At 43.2% G+C, this 16,940-nt stretch overlaps 3 protein-coding genes across 5 annotated transcripts in view; 2 read left to right on the forward strand and 1 right to left on the reverse strand.

The window, feature by feature from the left end:
* The window catches only part of LOC118420683, a 7,143-nt gene extending 4,441 nt beyond the window's left edge, over positions 1 to 2,702 (forward strand). The window contains exons 3-4 of the mRNA XM_035827580.1: positions 291 to 434; positions 932 to 2,702. Of these exons, the coding sequence (XP_035683473.1) occupies positions 291 to 434; positions 932 to 1,710 (923 nt within the window). The 3' untranslated portion in view covers positions 1,711 to 2,702. The remainder of the gene's footprint in view (positions 1 to 290; positions 435 to 931) is intronic.
* Positions 1 to 12,133, forward strand: part of LOC118420680 (D-glutamate cyclase, mitochondrial-like) — a 27,504-nt gene extending 15,371 nt beyond the window's left edge. For all 3 annotated transcript variants that reach the window (XM_035827575.1, XM_035827576.1, XM_035827577.1), the window contains exons 2-11: positions 3,639 to 3,812; positions 4,438 to 4,591; positions 5,493 to 5,688; positions 6,121 to 6,271; positions 6,572 to 6,694; positions 7,603 to 7,923; positions 8,482 to 8,631; positions 9,007 to 9,234; positions 9,857 to 10,053; positions 10,748 to 12,133. In XM_035827575.1, coding sequence (XP_035683468.1) covers positions 3,704 to 3,812; positions 4,438 to 4,591; positions 5,493 to 5,688; positions 6,121 to 6,271; positions 6,572 to 6,694; positions 7,603 to 7,923; positions 8,482 to 8,631; positions 9,007 to 9,234; positions 9,857 to 10,053; positions 10,748 to 10,873 — 1,755 coding nt within the window. In that variant the 5' untranslated portion in view covers positions 3,639 to 3,703 and the 3' untranslated portion in view covers positions 10,874 to 12,133. The remainder of the gene's footprint in view (positions 1 to 3,638; positions 3,813 to 4,437; positions 4,592 to 5,492; positions 5,689 to 6,120; positions 6,272 to 6,571; positions 6,695 to 7,602; positions 7,924 to 8,481; positions 8,632 to 9,006; positions 9,235 to 9,856; positions 10,054 to 10,747) is intronic.
* Positions 12,134 to 12,766: 633 nt separating this feature from the next.
* LOC118420681 (protein catecholamines up-like) lies at positions 12,767 to 16,862 on the reverse strand. Its single transcript, XM_035827578.1, has 5 exons — positions 16,351 to 16,862; positions 15,820 to 15,936; positions 14,766 to 15,240; positions 14,144 to 14,367; positions 12,767 to 13,224 (listed from the first exon to the last, which is right to left on the reverse strand). The coding sequence occupies exons 1-5, from the start codon at positions 16,795 to 16,797 to the stop codon at positions 12,964 to 12,966; spliced, it is 1,524 nt and encodes a 507-aa protein (XP_035683471.1). The 5' UTR covers positions 16,798 to 16,862; the 3' UTR covers positions 12,767 to 12,963.
* Between the last annotated feature and the right edge of the window lie 78 nt (positions 16,863 to 16,940).

Below are 16,940 nucleotides of genomic sequence, written 5' to 3' on the forward strand. Positions count from 1 at the left end.
CGCCAGAAACCAGCTGTCAGCCAATCGAGAATAGGCCTTTCGATTTCAAAACGGATCTCGCATATATGAGGGTAATGTCAATATTCATAAGCAGGACGGTCAGGGTCTGATGGTGAGATAGCAGAGTACAGACAAGAGGCGGTTTGCTGGCGCCGTTGGATGTCTCTGCGTAGGAGAATGTGGCTGCCAAACACATCTTCAAGTACGGATCTTTAGTTGTTCTCATAGAAATTGAAAATATACGTAGTTGATTCTGGCTGTCAATCACATCTGGGTTTTTTCAAACCTAGGTAACACCTTCGCCATTGGTCGTGGAGCTATAAGCCCAATCGTGACGTCACTGGTCGCCTGGCGACTCCTGAAGGAACCACCTGGACGTGTCGTCCTGGTGGGCGTGGTCATCAGGATCGCTGCCATTGGTCTAATCGTTGCCGGTAAGGGGGCACCCAGGATAGACTGATAGTCATACGTTTCTGGTACCTTTTGTTTGCTTAATGCAAAATAACATGATCCGTCCTTCATTGACTGCGTTTTAGAGTATATAGAGTTGATGTTGTGGGAACCCAAAGGTTTTATGATTCAACTAAGCTTCACTATGTAAGGATACAGTGCAAAAAAAAAGCTTTAGATCAGTCCTCTGATCATTCTTAAATCGAAATGACCTGAAACCTATGTCAAGTACCTGAACGGATGTGTGACGTCACATAGGGTCCAACGTGCCCGGCAGTCGGTATCGGCCCCCGTCTCGGTTAAGGTCATTTGACTTCGCTTCGGGTCATTACAGGTTGAGAAGAATCAGAGGACTGATCAAAAGCTTGTTGGTAAGAAGTTTACTATGTATACTGGAAAAGTATAGTATCTTTATGGTAATTACCGTCGCAGATCATCTTACATTCGTATATACATGTATACGTATCTTTTTTTTTTACAGGTGGAGTTCCTGAAGAGGCGACAAACAACAAAAGCATGTCATTGAATTCTGCGAACTATACACAGACAAGTGGCAACTCCCTCGACATTTTACAAGTGAACAACGCGACCTTCTGCGTGAACACAACATTCCCTGTCTACTGCGCCACCTACCGTGATTCGGCAAACACGACAGCCATGCCTCCAGCGAATCAACAACAAACAAGCTACATCGTCGGCAACATCCTAGCCTTCATAGGGCCGATTGGGTTTTGCTTTGTCAACGTGATGTACAGGTCCTTATTACTGCGACTACCCAGGACAACGTGTTTGGCGTTCGCAGAAGGGATAGGCTCTGTGTTTCTTGTACCTATTATGTACGCCTTGGTGACTCCACAGTGGGAACTGGACTATGACACATCGCTATACCTTGCAGGGCAGGCGTTAACGTGGGTTATGGCTGCGTACTGCCTGTCTGTAGGTTTCCTTGAGGAGAAAGCCATCGTGGTAGAGATGCTACAAGGTGTGACTATCGCACTAGCCTTCTTGCTACAGTACCTGATATTTGCCATTAAACCGTCAGCCATGGAGCTTGCTGGAGCGTGTATGATGGTGTTTACCATCGTACTTGTTTCAGTGGCGACGTGGAGAAAAGCGATGATAAAAGAAAGAAGAAGAAAGGAAGAACTGAAGTCCGACAGAGTTGAAGCGAAGGATGAAGATGAAGACAGTGCTGCGACAAAAATGTTAAACGGGAATGTTTGTCATCACAGCACTGTAGAAAAAGAGACATATGTATAGGTTCAAACTGTTACTGGATTTGTATAAGAACGACATGTCACTAATTTTCCTTTTTGTTTCCCTGGATTGTGATTAGATTCATATGTGAGTATACATTTGAGAGGGAAAAAATTTGGTCCATCTAGCGACATTCTTTGAAAGTACAACAGAACATCAAATTATGAGGATTTTTGAGTGAACGCTGTTGGTTGAGTGTGCACGTTCACAGAAAATCTAGGGATCGAATTTGAACCTTGAACGGCAGCAATGATATTGTTTTTAGTAAATTGATTGCCAAGAACAAAAAAAGAATGTTATGGTTAATTGGTTAATGTCAGTATCTACAATATTACGCACAAATTATGTAAATAAGGGCGAAATTGTACAACATATCATGATGTATCATAATATCAAGTGTCAATAAGTTGTCGATGCAAAAAAAATTGTATCCTGTCTTACCTTTGGATCTTCTATCTGATGAAATGTATTTTTTTTCTATCATGTCCTGTTGGTATAGATTATTGTTTCATGGTTCAATACAATATATTACTGGAATACCTAACAGGTTCAATGCGTCCCTATAGAGTCCATAGTATGGACGTATTATTTCACCTTTATCAGAATTGATCGCCTTGATATTTGTGATGATTTTAATTATGTGAACTTTTCTTTTAACGTCACATAGTGACTTTTGAAATGGAAAAACAATTGTTAAACGATAACCATTAAGAAATACCGATGCTCACTTGTGATGTAGGTTAAACATTCCCACATGCAACCTATGTAAAGAAGAATGTCATTTGAATGCTTTCGTGATTCATTGTCATAAATAGATATAGAGCGTTTTCAGTACGTTGCATCAATAAAGCAAGTATCTCACTGAAGCTGCGACACGTCATTCTCCAACAAAAAGACATCCAAAGGCGCCTGTAAACCGCCTCTTGTCTGTACTCTGCTATCTCAACCATCACCATCAGTTCCTGACCGCCCTGCTCATAAATATTAATGAGCTTACCCTTATATATGCGAGATCCCTGTTTTGAAAACTGAAAGGCCTATTCTCTGATTAGCTGACAGCTGGTTTGTGGCGACGCCCACAAGAACTGATGATTACGGTTGAGATAGCAGAGTACAGACAAGAGGCGGTTTGCTGGCGCCGTTGGATGTCTCTGCGTAGGAACTCGAGAATGCGGCACGCACGTTGGTGACCTTACTGCGGCCGTGCGATTTGACAGAGCGCTCAACGAATTTCGTCGATAAATAAACGAATCTTTTACGCTTCGTGTGTTGTGTTGTCTTTTGAGTCATTATAGAATGGTTCATTTCATACATACATTAATACATATACTAAAACAACACTGATATATACAGCATAACATAGAAAGTAATCGATACGCACCTAAAAATAGGGATTCTTAATCCTACAATTTGGTAATAATGTATCCAGACAACAGGCTATCAGAAAGGAATTCAAAAGTATATACAAGGAATAGCACTGTTTTTGTACCTGTCAAATCTGGCGAATGTATATGTGCTAAGCTCGAACTCCCTTTAACCCTCTGTTCTAAACTTCATTACGGGTAGCAAGCAACCAGCAACGACACCTGTTTGAATTGAACATAGATGTGGAAAAATTATTCTCTTCTAGTTTTTAAAGCACAGAGGTTCAGTCTAGAAAGAATAATCAAGAATTGAGCACACGCTTCTGTATACGTTCTAATGCTGCTGATTGTTGGCTGGTTTATAGAGCTTTATGATGATGACGATGATGATGATGATGATGATTATGGTGACGATGATGATGAAGATGATGCTATGCCCTGTGAGCTGGTTGTTAAATTTCTTGATCTTTCCATCGGGACCCAATGTAACCTACAGCCAAGTTCCATTACATTGTCTGTAGATATCCTTTGATGTTCAACCGCTCTTTGATCTAATACACTTCACAGGCAAGCGGTACAGTTGATACTTACGTGACATCAAGGGAACTACCTACCATCACATCTGCACGGTGATGTCAAAGTGGGAAGATGAGACGTTTGCCGACTGGCACCCGAGGGACGTCCGGCGTCTCATCCGGGCCGGGGAGCTGCGAGACAGGCCGACATCAGGGATGTGCTCTGGTAACATCCGTCTCTCTTGTAAAGCTCTACTCATTGTGGAACAAAGACTATACAGATATTGTAATTTAAATAGAATAGAGGATGAATGTCATATATTAGTAGAGTGTAGATTGTATACCGTAGAGAGAAATGAACTGTAGAAGGTTATACAGAACCTGTTTTCTCACTTCATACACCTTAGAAGTGCTGTAGAAAAATTCATATTCCTAATGCAGCTAGACAGACCATCGATCATAAAACATATCTATGTTCTTTTATCTCCACTATAACAGAAAAGCGAGGAGTAGTTGAATTTATTCAACGATAGATTCATTTTGTATCTATTAACTGAATGTTTTCAACATGTCTTGTTGTGACCTGTAACTTGCCCGGTGTGGCCAAAATGTGCTATAAATGTCTTCAATCAATTATAAACTTCAAGCAGATACCGGGATTCAAGGCCTTATGGGCCGTAGCTTTCTCTTGGTCCTCCTAGCTATAGGTGGATTGGGCGGAAAAATAAAAATGGCCGAATAGAAGAAGTAAACGAATGTTTTCCTTTTCAACAGGTCATGATGTATTGGCCCAGTGGCATGGATGAAAACTGCAATTTTTTTCCAAAACTGTCGTACTGCCATTTTTACAGGGTATGCCCAGGCCAACGTAACCATTTTGCCAAAGTCCCTGGCTGATGACTTCGAGACTTTTTGCTCGCTGAATACGGGGGCCTTTCCTATGATGTACAGGTCTAAACCTGGTGAGCTGACCGCTCCACCGCTAGCGGAGGAATCCGACATCAGGTAAGATGGCAAAGTAGTCACAGATCCATCCGCGTCCACATTTCCAAACCGGGGCCCGGTCGTGCAGCTTTCGGTAACAAAAAGTATGATATAAAACACACCAAACTACACAAGACGTAAAGAGAATAGTCGTGGGGATTACTTTTGTATATCTTTACGTATACATTGCTCCTTTTATTTTCACAAACAGCCATGCCGCGCCCCGGTTTGGAAATGCGACATTAGCCTAAACGCTAGCTGAAAAAAGCTGGATTTTACATATTCACAAGCCAGATCCATCTATTGTGTATGTCATGACAGCCAAACAACCGGCCTGTGATCTTTTCTTAGCCATGGCCAGTCGTCAGCCAATAATGTTGCTTCTTCACCGTAGTCGGCAACGTGATTGGCTAATGATGCTGGCAAATAGCAGCTCACAGGTCGGTACGCCAGGGTCATGCACACGAGCGTTGGGCTTGGCATGGGAGGATGTAGCCTAAAACATATATGGTCGCACATTCAACAATTTTTGTCTTTGCACAACCGTATGTAGATCTACTTAACCCGCCGGCCGCCGTATGTGCAAATACTTGCTGTCTACGTGCCAAAACGTGGGCAATCTTTTGGGATCCGTAAGTGGTTGTTACCGCCGCCGTACCAACTCGTAGGGAATCCGGCTGAATTGGAGCACGCAGACACGCCGTAGAACTTCATGTGCATGCAAAACTTTGTGTGCCATCGGGCTGCGGATTCAACCCCATACGTGCCAGTACGGGCGACGCGCCTGCCCTGTACAGCCTGAATGTTTGCAGAAATACGTGGCGGACGTGGCCTCCGAAAAAAAAAAAAACGTACGGACAAATTGCACGAACGGCGGGTTGTGCCCTTAGGTTTACGAATTTTAACTTTCATGTTCTCGCAGAACGGATGGTGTGTACAGTGTTTGCAAGAATGGCAGAATTCTACCAGAGGCGGGCACCTTGCTGCAGTACACGGAAGAGATGAAGGACATGGTGACTTTCTACACCGGCTGCAGCTTCTCGTTTGAAGGGGCGTTCCTGGAAGCAGGTGTCCCATTACGGAACGTGGAGCAAAAGCTTGACGTCGGCATTTTTAGGGTATCTTTATTTGACACATCTTCCTATGCCAGGTCCGTACCTTGTATGCGTCAAGCAACGACCCTTCACCGCTTCTATGCGCTGGTCATGGCAAGCCATCACTAGCCAGCCAATCGCGTTGCCGTCTACAGTCAAGAGACAGCATGATTGGCTAGTAACTTTCCCGCCAATAACAGGAGGTAGTCTCTGATTGGTTAAAATCTGACCAGCACTAACCCAGCGAAAAGGGTTGATCTCAGGGTTGTTGCTTGACATACACAAGCTGCAGGCTACCATTTTTATTTTTCTCCAGTTAGTATACTATCATGGAATTCTTATGATGCTAAACTGTGATAATATATATTATGCGTAAAGTGATTGAGTGCCTCACGGATAGCATCGGACCATATAATGTGTCAAAGATCCTTCGTGCTACTTTTGTTTTGTTTCCAGACGAGTATTCGCTGCCAACCTTTCAACTCATTTGACTGTGAAGTTGTGGTGAGTATGCGCTACATACCAGCGGACAAATTAGAGACAGCCTTCCGGGTCACGCATTGGACGCCAACTTCACACGGAGCTCCTATCCACATTGGTGACCCAGGTATATAACTCTAGCTTGGTTTAATCTCGCTTAAATCAGCCCCCACAACATCCAAAAGGCCTCCTAGAAGAGGGGGTCAGTTACAGCCCCAGACAGTAGTGTTTGTGTTGTGTATTCCTAGTATACGTCTAGGGTAGGAAAAAGTTCGTTGTTGTTTTTTAGTTCACGGAACTGCATGTGAAATGCCCTTTCTCTATAGAAATCGGTTCAGAATAATGTAGAAGTGAAGTATGTATATTTTCTTTTCTTAAAAGATTACATTCAATCGTATTATAATATATCACAAATAATGTTTTCCAGCCGTGATAGGTATAAGTGACCTAGAGAACATTGACTGGGGTGATGTTGTGAAGCCCAGCCCGGGAGACGTACCCGCGTTCTGGCCATGTGGAGTCACCATGGAGCCAGCTGTAATGTCTGCTTGTAAGTTCAAATTTAACATTTACGTCTCTGGTCCTAACCTCGTTCAGTTCAGTTCAGGTCATCCTTCCGGTGACACAATAAAGTTCCTCCAGGCGGCTCTGTCCCGCATGACAGACAGGAGGTCTCCGTCTTGGAGGCTAACATCCTCCTCAATCACCCTCTTAAGAGTCAGGGATGGTCGGCCACGTCTTCTCTTGTCGTCAGGCCGCCAGAGCAGAACCCTTCCGGCCACCTCGTCGTGGCGCATCACATGACCGGTAAGGGCCAGGCGTCGGTCGCGGATGACTCTGGTAATCCGTGGCAGGCCATTGTAGAGTTGTGTGTTGGTGGTATGACTCTTCCAGTCAACATTCAAGGTGGCACGAAGGAGCCGGGTATAGTTCCCGTCAAGTTTCTTGCAAGGGGTTTTGGTTAAGGACCATGAATCTGAACCGTAGAGCAGAATGGACTCAACACTCGATCTGAAGCCTTTGATCTTGGTGGCATTTTGAATTGGAGCCTTCCACACCTAACCTCGACCTATCCCTAATACCTAATACTAGTTGGAAAAACAAGCATTATTACGATATACAAGAGTGCCCATTCACGATACGGCCCATGACAGTTGACTTAAGTCACTTTTTTGACATCTGCAGGGTCACAACATTTGCTTAGTTCGTAAGCACCAACAACCAACGCTTGAAAATTTGCTTGAATTTCACCGCTTTGTCTTTGACGAGTTTTGACAAGGGTTTACTTAGTACATGTATCAAGTGCAACTTTACAAAACAACTGTACGGTCGTGTGGAAGATAGGTCGGGATTAGGACCACTCGCGTTATGAAAAAAAAAATGTGCCGTAAAATTTACAACACCTCTCGTTTGTAAGGTTTACGATAATATTATAATATTATCAACTTCTTCCAACAGCTCCGTCAATTGGTTTCTTTACACGTGGCACAAAGGGATGTCTGTTTCTCTGTGACACCAAGACGACCTTTGTCAAGGGCACAAACATGGCCGACACCCCTAGCGTTGTACAGATATCCCAGAATCCTCTACTGTACAGCGTGGCATCGGAAAACGCTGTTGGGATCGTCCATGAACTGGAGAGGCTGATACTGCCGGTTCGGGAGGCACAGAATGGATGTCTATCAGACGTGCACGAAGAAGGCACATTGTTGAAGTCAGCCCTGTCTCTGTCCCATGCGTCATCAATCGCCGTGGTGGCCATTACGTGTCCTGATAAAGGTGGGCTACAAGTTCCTGCGTGCAATTTTCATGTTACTGTATTCTTAATATGAAACAGCTGAAAAAGGAACGAGTTACTTTGCATTTCTTTGTATGATGTTTGATACTATATCTTTTTTAAAGTTTCCAACCAGTTTTGTTACTGTAAACAAGATACTTAATGATTGGGCCAATCATGAAAATCCAAGGAATTACCAAATGTGGCCACAAATTACACAGTGGCCAGGTGGACCTTCTCCTTAGGTGGTCACAAGTGCAACCATATGCATTGCGTATTGCAATTGCCTCTTTTCCTTGCATGCCCTAAAAGCATAGCCTCTACCAGGCTTCATGGTTCAGTGGTCTAATTGTAGAAATTGGACAAATAGGGTCAATAGTACGCTAGGGGAGTCAGCCGCCCGAGTAGATTACCAATATCCGAACCACGTGACTGACTCCCCTGGCGTACTATTGACCCTATTTGTCCAATTTCCACAATGAGGCCACCGAACCACGGAGCCTGGTAGAGGATACTAAAAAGCAAGCACACCAACATGAAAGTATCTCCTTTCCCAACAGAACCCAGCTCACAGAAGCAGTATGAGGGGCTTCAAAGCGCTGTTGCCATAACCGGCATGTTGCAGGCGTTAGGGAAGGACGTTACTGTGGTAACCGACGAGACCAGCACAAAACATGTGGAGAATATCGCAAGGGAACTCGTACATGTAGGTGGGTACTGAGCTATGCGGCTACAAGACTTTCTTTCTCATCAATTCAAGCTCGTTCACATCTTTTCATGTACTGTGATAGTTATCTAAGTACATGTAATGGAATTCAAAGGAGACCACCATATATGCACAAGGCTACCTTGATCCCCTGTCACAAATTCGGGACCTTTCCACTTATAACCAGCAAAAGTTTACGTTGGCTTGTGAGTAGCCTAGAATTCATTTTATTCTATGCGCGTAAATGTCAACAAAATGTCAATAAAATACGCAACATAGGACAACAAAAGAAGGGAAATCAGATATATCGCATCTATTGTATCGACCACTGTTTGTATATTTGTCAATTTTAGATGACACAATGTCTTTCCATCCACAGGATATCTGAAGAAAGCCTTCACTGTTCTACCCTACCCACAAAACAACATTGCCAGTGCAGACAGAAACATGCCGCTGCAGTTTCTCACTGAGGAAAACGATCCGAGGAAACCTAAGTTCGACCATCTGGTGAGGATAGGAAGTTCTGTACAACCAGAAAAATCTTCCAATGACACGCAGGGCATTGACCAACTGTTTCTCGTAAAGCTGCCGTGGATCAAATCAACAGGTAATCTTTTTTGAAAGATCAGTTCTGAAACTCCGTACGGCGCAAACGTTTCCGTGACTATCATGGAAGCTCATCTGTGTTGGTAATAATCATAGTGCAATGCTAAACTTTCTTCCAACACAAAGTAATACACGGATCAAATTTTCAATGACTACTGTCGCCTTCTTCAGGATCAATACTGATGACCAATCACTTCATACAGTAATCTCGCGAGAGTTACAGACACGTGATCTTATTAACACGTGATATTGCGGATACGTGTCGTCAGCAATTGGTCAAACGTGTCAGGAAGTTTATAACGCCTCGTCTCTGTTCAGTGATGGCTTGAGTGCCTGATTTATATGACCTCCTTTATATCTCTTACAATTCAATCCTGTTTTTTTCCATATATTTGTTACGGACACGTATATGTGTGATCTTGTGGATACGTGACGTCAGTAATTGGTCAAAAGTACATGTACCTGGAAAGTGTCAGTATTAGGAGGAAGTTTAGCATTGTACAATATTCCTGTGATAATTTTTTTTTAATGTCATTTTCATGTTTTCCTGTGTACGTAGCTCCTTTTGTTTATTGATGCATTCAAAATGTTTATTTCTGGCACAAATTTACGTCTTTTGTCAGGTATTGGTGCGGATCGCAGTGACACCGAGATCTCGACAGACTATACCATTGAGACAGGGGTGTACAGCTCATGGGCGCTTACATTGGCGCTGTTAGTTCTGAATGCCTGTCCGATCCACGACCGCTACCGTAGGAGAAGCGTGGGGGCGGCAAAGGATATGAAGGATGCTACGGAAGCTGCTATCTCAATTGAAAGGGTACGTATATGCATGTTATGATAAACATACTACTATGTTGCTGAGACGCAAAGAGCAATGTAAATGTGATTGAATAGTTAACGCTAGTTCACCTTTATCCGTAGGGTAAACTATATCCGTTCATTTTAAAAACAATGTATTTAGGGATATCAAGTCGACAGATGGTGGTTTCAAACTGCAATATTTTGAAAATAGTACAATATGAAACTACCGTCCATCGACTTAATATCCCTGGATACCCTGTTTAGCAACACAACGGATATAGGTTACCCCGCGGATAAAGGTGAACTAACGTTAACCTGGAATCCAGTCCTTACGCTGCTTGGGCTGGCTTTGGCGGCCTACGGAGCTAGTATAGGCTGTCTACGGGGCAGATAAAGCTTTCTGCCGCCAAGGTGATCGTCTGCACCCGGTATGATTTTCACGCGGTAGGACTTTGCCCAGTACTAGTGGGAGTTAAATTTCCCAGCCACGGATGGCTGATTTAACTCCCACCGTGCAAAACTCCTACCGGGTGTGAAAGATTACCTCAGCCGCAAGAAGTTTCTCCTGTCCCAAAGGTAGTCTGGCCAATCCACGGTAGACTGGGTTCCAGGTTATTGAATAGTTTACAATCGCAAGATATCTCACAGGAAGGAATCCGCTATGTTTCGTAGTGCAAATCGTGAGTAAAACAAGCATTCGTTGATTTCAGGAACAACTGGCGCTGTCCGTGGTGCTGAAACAGACCAACAATAGGGAGATCTTGGAGGAGCTGCAGTTTTCCGCTGAGCAGAAAGGGGTCATTACTGCAATGAGAAACTTGGCTGTACTGGTTTAATAAACTAGTCCATTCTTGACATGTACCGCAATAGCACATCATTTAACGGCATGGAGGGTGCCTTTTCATGTTATAATAATGGTGATGTAAACTTAGGATATAAGAAATTAATTCTCATAAGCAAAAATACCCCGATTTCATCAAGGAGGCTTTTTCATATAGAACCTCCTTGATTTCAGAAAGAATATTTAAGCATATAATATATTAATACTGCATTTGGAAAGGTGCCATTGTCTAAAATAAAGTAATGTGCATACAAATCAAACAGAACCCACCAATGTCAACCTATATTTTGTAACCTAGTTTTTAATCTATTTTTTGAATCTGGTGGATGGAAGAGTTGCGTTTGAAGGCCAAGTTCAAAAGTAGGAAATAAACAAGAAAGCTGTACTATTGTTTTCACATGACAATTTATTGCCACAAGTTACTGCCATCACTGTTTTTAAAGTTGACAATGTAACTTTTCAGTCAATTTACAATATACAACCATATGGAATGCAAAGTTTTCTTTACTCTATGAATCTACATTGTCTTTGGTGGTGACTGACTATCGCTTCAACATATCCAAGAGCTGAAACTGGAAAAAAAGGTGCATCAACAAAAAGGTGCCTTGGGCCAGTCTGTAAAATGCAATTACCAATTCCAATGGTGATTGGTCATGTCATACTACTTAGTCTCTGATTGGCCATGTACTATCATTCTCCTTAATGTGATTGGTCAATAATCTAGACTGCTATCTTTTGCCATATTTGGGCATTTAATTATTGGTCATGGCTAATTGGTTTGACACATAACATTCATTAGCCAATGAGAATGCAATCAATGGTGAAAGATCAGGAAAAGCTGTTAGATTTTGTGTACAATGACTGGAGTAACAGTCTTTACAGTGCTGTTTTAAAGAAATGTTTGAATCTTTGTAATATCATTGATAATTCTGTCACATGTATATCATGTACTAAATAAATACATATCAGAAACATAGGTGCATGAAAACATATATCATCATCATCATACATATATCATTTCATATATGTACTCCACCAACCAGATTCCTTTGTAGCAAATTGGACCAATGTGTGAGTATCGCCCATTCACAAGTTTTCACAGATAATTAGGTCCAGGTTCAGGTTCAGGTCCGGACCTGTCGCAATCCTCTGGACTTGAACTGGACCTGAATTTTTCTTTATCAGTAACCACCCCGACTTATCAGTAAAAGATTCTTTGTGGTTCCAACATTGCGTGATTGGTGAGATGCATTGGCTCTAGCCAGCGTCCGTTTTCCGTCAATTGACGGAAATTTGCTGCGTGTGACGGAAATTTCTTAAAACCAATCCGTCAACCTTGACGGACAAAAATTCTTGGTGGAAGCTACAGGCGGTTTGGGGACGCTGTCCACGGTCGTAAAAGCCACAAACTGATTGTTTTGCTATTGTTATGATCGTTGACAATGTGTGTCGGTGCCCTTTCGCATATGATAATCTCATTAAAAACCTGTTTTTCAAGGTCTCCGTTCCGTCTTTCTAACTTGATTTTTGCGGTTTTCGCGACAATGGGAATTGGTTGACGGAAAAAAAATTCGAGCTGGCTAGAGCCCTGATTGCGGGTAATATGTCAGAGGTGAAGGTCCAAAACACATGTATCAGGAATTGTCCAAACTAGCCTGAGTATCATCCTCCATAGTGACTGCTGGCTCACGACTTTTGCCAGCGGTCACTATGGAGGATGATACTCAGGGTAGGTCCAAACAAGAATTCTTTACAAGTTAGGGGCCTTTACATTTGACATTTCACCAACAATGCATCTTGCTGCACATGCACATTTGTGACCTTGAACAGGCTTATTACTTGTATACACTGTGGGACAGAACACAATTTCCACATGTGATTCCATATGTTTTACAGCAATAAATACACAAAGAATATCTGGTGTTTTTACTGCAATAGATGTGGTACGTATATCATTGGGGACAAGTTGCACAAGTTGCTCAGGCTCAGAGTGCAGGAACTCTACTGGTGTTACATTGAACAAAGGAAAAATACACAATAAGTACCATAAGTAAGAGAACTATCCTTTCACAATACATGTTATCACTACATTTCCTCTAACTCCCCAATCAGAACCATCATGTACACCCCAACTAGAAGGGCTGCGATCTCTTTGAAGGATTGCCAGATACTGGAGCGGCCGTCCAACAGTTCTGGTATTACTGAAACCGTGGCGATGTAGATGAACCCCCCTGCTGTGAATGGTAGGATCCATATGGTTGCTGTAGCACCGCCTCCGCCTGCTAGGAGGCCGAACACAGTCCCAGCCATGGCACCAGTCGCTGTGCTGAATTGGAGAAGCATTGCCTGCATAGAAAACAAATAAAAACACACTTGAAGTTGAGGCGTTCTGTAAATGTAGGCATACTGTAAATGCATTTAATTAATAAGTTTGCAGGGATTAACTTTTGTGGTAGCGGGAAAATGGAGTGATTGCGGTAGCGCCATAGACTGTAGACTTAAGATATCAGCCTATTGGTGTCATGCTTATTAGCTTTTTGTGGCTCCCATACTTTCCACTTTGTTTGTTAGGAAAGAGAATGGGAGCCCTGGTAAACTGACTAGGAATAGGGGTTTATCCAAAGTGTGAGTGGTCCAAACCTTACATTAAGTTACACTCTGGTCTCTGGACTGACATCTTGAAAAAGGTGACTGACACTACTTCCAAAAATGTGGTACATCTTAATCTATAATTATCATGGAAGCTCATCTGTGCTGGTAGTACTCATAGTACAATACCAAAACTTTCTTCCAATACAAACTTGTACCTCACCTCACCTTAACAAACTTACACACGGATCAAATTTTCAATAACCACTGTCGCTTCTTCAGGATCAATACTGATGACCAATCACTTTAGAACGTAGACTCTTGTTAACACGTGATCTTGGGGATACATAATGTCACCTCACCTCACCTCACCGGTCCCATAGCCTCATCGGCCGTAGGGGCAGTAATGCCATCAACGTAAGTTTTCCATCTCCTTCTATCTTCAGCCAGGGTTTCTAGCTGATGTACTGTTTGTCCCGACCATTCTTTCAGGTCACTTTCAGGTCACTACTAGTAGTCCAAGTCCGTCGTGGACGTCCCCTAGGTCTTACACCCTCCGCCCTTCCTTGCAGTATAGTGTGAGTTAGAGTGCCCTTTGCTCTTGTAGCATGGCCAAACCACTGTAGTAATGTCAGCAGTTGATTAAACATGCTCAATCCATAGTTTTGTTACTAACCTTCTTCTTGGAGCAGCCTGACTGCACGAGGATGGCGAAGTCTCCGATCTCGTGTGGCACCTCGTGTAGGAGGATGGTGAGGGTGGTGATGATCCCCAGGCCGCGCCCCACCAGGAACGACGCCCCGATGGCCATCCCGTCCGTGAAGTTGTGCGAGAAGTCAGCCACCAGGTTCAGGTACCCGGCTATCTTGATGTCCTGAACAGGCTCTTCAACATCTGTGTCTGGAGAGCAAAATGGTACATTGTGAATCAATTTAAACTAAAGATCCCATAGCCTTTTTGCAGCATATTCTAAAAGATATCAAAACTGGAAGTTCCCCTTGAGTACCATAGACAGCCAATAGGGGACCCAAAGTATAAACATTTTCACGTCTCACCTACCCAGACACCAAATATTAAGAGAATCCATCCAACACAAATGCTGATAAAACTATAACATTCCTGGCAAACATAACAGCTTTAAAAGATTACAGAAGTGAAGGCCAAGACTCTCAGAGACAAATCCACTTTACAACAAACAAGAAAAAGATGAAATGGAGGATTGCAGGAGTCTGCTGCAATCAACTAATTAACTATTAAGTATCTTTCCCTCAAAACTTAAAAATAATATTATAACTCACCTTCCTCCTCCTTCTTGACTTCTCCATCTTTCTCTTCTGAAGTTTCCTCTCCATCTCCTTTGCTGCTTTTCCTTTTTCTGAGCTCAGTTTCTCCCTCCCCCTCCTTATCATCAGTACTGCCCTCTTTCTCCTCTGCCTTGGGCTTGTCCTCCTCCTCTGCAGGTGCATTATGGGTATGCCCCGATGCACCATGGGAATGTCCGTGTCCCCCCTTTACATACCGTACAAACTTCTCCACAATGAGGAATGCTAGGATGCCGGCTATTACCCAAAGCCCCACGCCGATGTCATGTGAGTGGCCGTGGTCACCACCATGAGAGTGACCGTGACCGTGAGAGTGACCATGTGAGTGACCATGACCATGACCATGACCGTGACCATCGTCCTCCCCATGTGAGTGTGGTGACGTGGCGTGTGGGATGAGATGGAGGAAGGCATCTCCCAACAGGCCACCTGAGGCAAAACTCAACAACACCTGTGAACAAAAACAAACACATAAAGTTTGGTATCAATTCAGTCAGATTTTGTTACAAAATTCTGTCAATTACTCTCAATAACAAGCCATGACAGGTGTAGCAGGTGTAGCAAGCCAGACTACACTCCTGGCCAGAATATACCCAGGTACATTTTTGCATGGGGTATAATTTAACCTGCTACACTGTATGGTCATTGATATGTGTACATTGAAATTGCCATCTCTACAATATGAAAAAAGCATTCTTTTTTCAATCAAAAGCCATAACAGTACAGACATGGTTGATTTTAAATCATATTATTGGTTGATGTTAAGTGTGTCATTTACCATCATAAACAACTCAAATGTTAATTCAGGTTAACATTTAACCATGTTATGATGTTAAATGATGTTATTGGTCGATGTTAAACATGTAATTTATTGTATTATGACCGATAGATGATAAGTGTTAGTATGACAACGTTGTAGTACTTAGTAGTTAAAATTTATTATATTTTATGGAAGAGGACTCCAGGAAGAGCAGTGGTTGGATGTCAACACTAAATGAAGATTAATAAACAAACAAACAAACAAACAGACCTTGAGTAAGGGTTCGTGCTCCGCAGTGTTGGCCTCCAGTGGGATGAAGAGGAGGATAATGACTGGTGCAGCGCTGATGAGGGCAGTGGCAGTCAGGGATGTCAACCAGATAGTCATCTGTGGGGAAAAGATACAAAACATTATTAAAACACATTCTACTGTTTTGATAAAAACCAAAACCAAACAAGAAATCAAAGATCTCAAACATGTATTTACATATGGATCTTTTGCAAACTTCTTGTTTCATTGATTATAATGATTATTGCGGACTGATTTTGTCCGATGTATTTTCCTGACAGCCTGCGGGAACAACCTTGGACCCGGGCCAAACCAACCTTCCTATCCTGCCAGTCTTTGGTCACACTACCTTCTACCTCACATCCTGTCACTCTATATATTCAAATTACAACGGACACGTACAATAAGACAAACATACACAGAGACTGAAAACAATACCTCTTTTTACTCGAGTACGACAGGAATGCAAGATTTTATTCTTTTGCAAACGACGTCGTTTTGATGTCTACTTACTGTGTCCCTCTGTGGTCCATTTCCTCCACGGCTGGAGGGTTTACTTCCTTCTTCGTGATGATGATGATGCTCATGCTCATTGGCTTGCTCGTATGCACTTCCATGGTAGAAGTGTTCGTGTGTTGGTTCGTGCGCATGGTCATGGTCATGATGATGATCGTGATGATGATGTTCATGTTGATGTCCTTCCTCTTTCTCCTGGTAGGAGCTGCCGTGGTAGAAATGCTCGTGTGTGGGTTCGCCATGTCCATGGTCGTGCAAGTGTGCATCCTGTGCATGCCCGTTCGCGTGTGCATGCCCGTGCGCGTGTCCATGTCCATGCCCGTGCCCGTGCCCGTGACCATGGTCGTGCGCGTTCGTCAGACTCCACGCTACACAGAAGAACACTAAAACCGAGGCGGTGCACAGCCGTATGGTAGGAGAAAGTGAACGCCGGGTCCCTGCCATTGTGTAGTTTGTGTGCGTGTGGGAACATACGTGGCGTTCAGGGATCCGGGGGCAGAGGTCATACCCACAATGCTCTCAGTAGGTCAGAGGTTGCGGAAAGTCGTACCCGGAAGTAGAGGCAGCAGACGACGCAGCAACACATG

Source organism: Branchiostoma floridae, chromosome 8, assembly GCF_000003815.2.
Source record: "Branchiostoma floridae strain S238N-H82 chromosome 8, Bfl_VNyyK, whole genome shotgun sequence".
NCBI lineage: Eukaryota > Metazoa > Chordata > Leptocardii > Amphioxiformes > Branchiostomatidae > Branchiostoma > Branchiostoma floridae.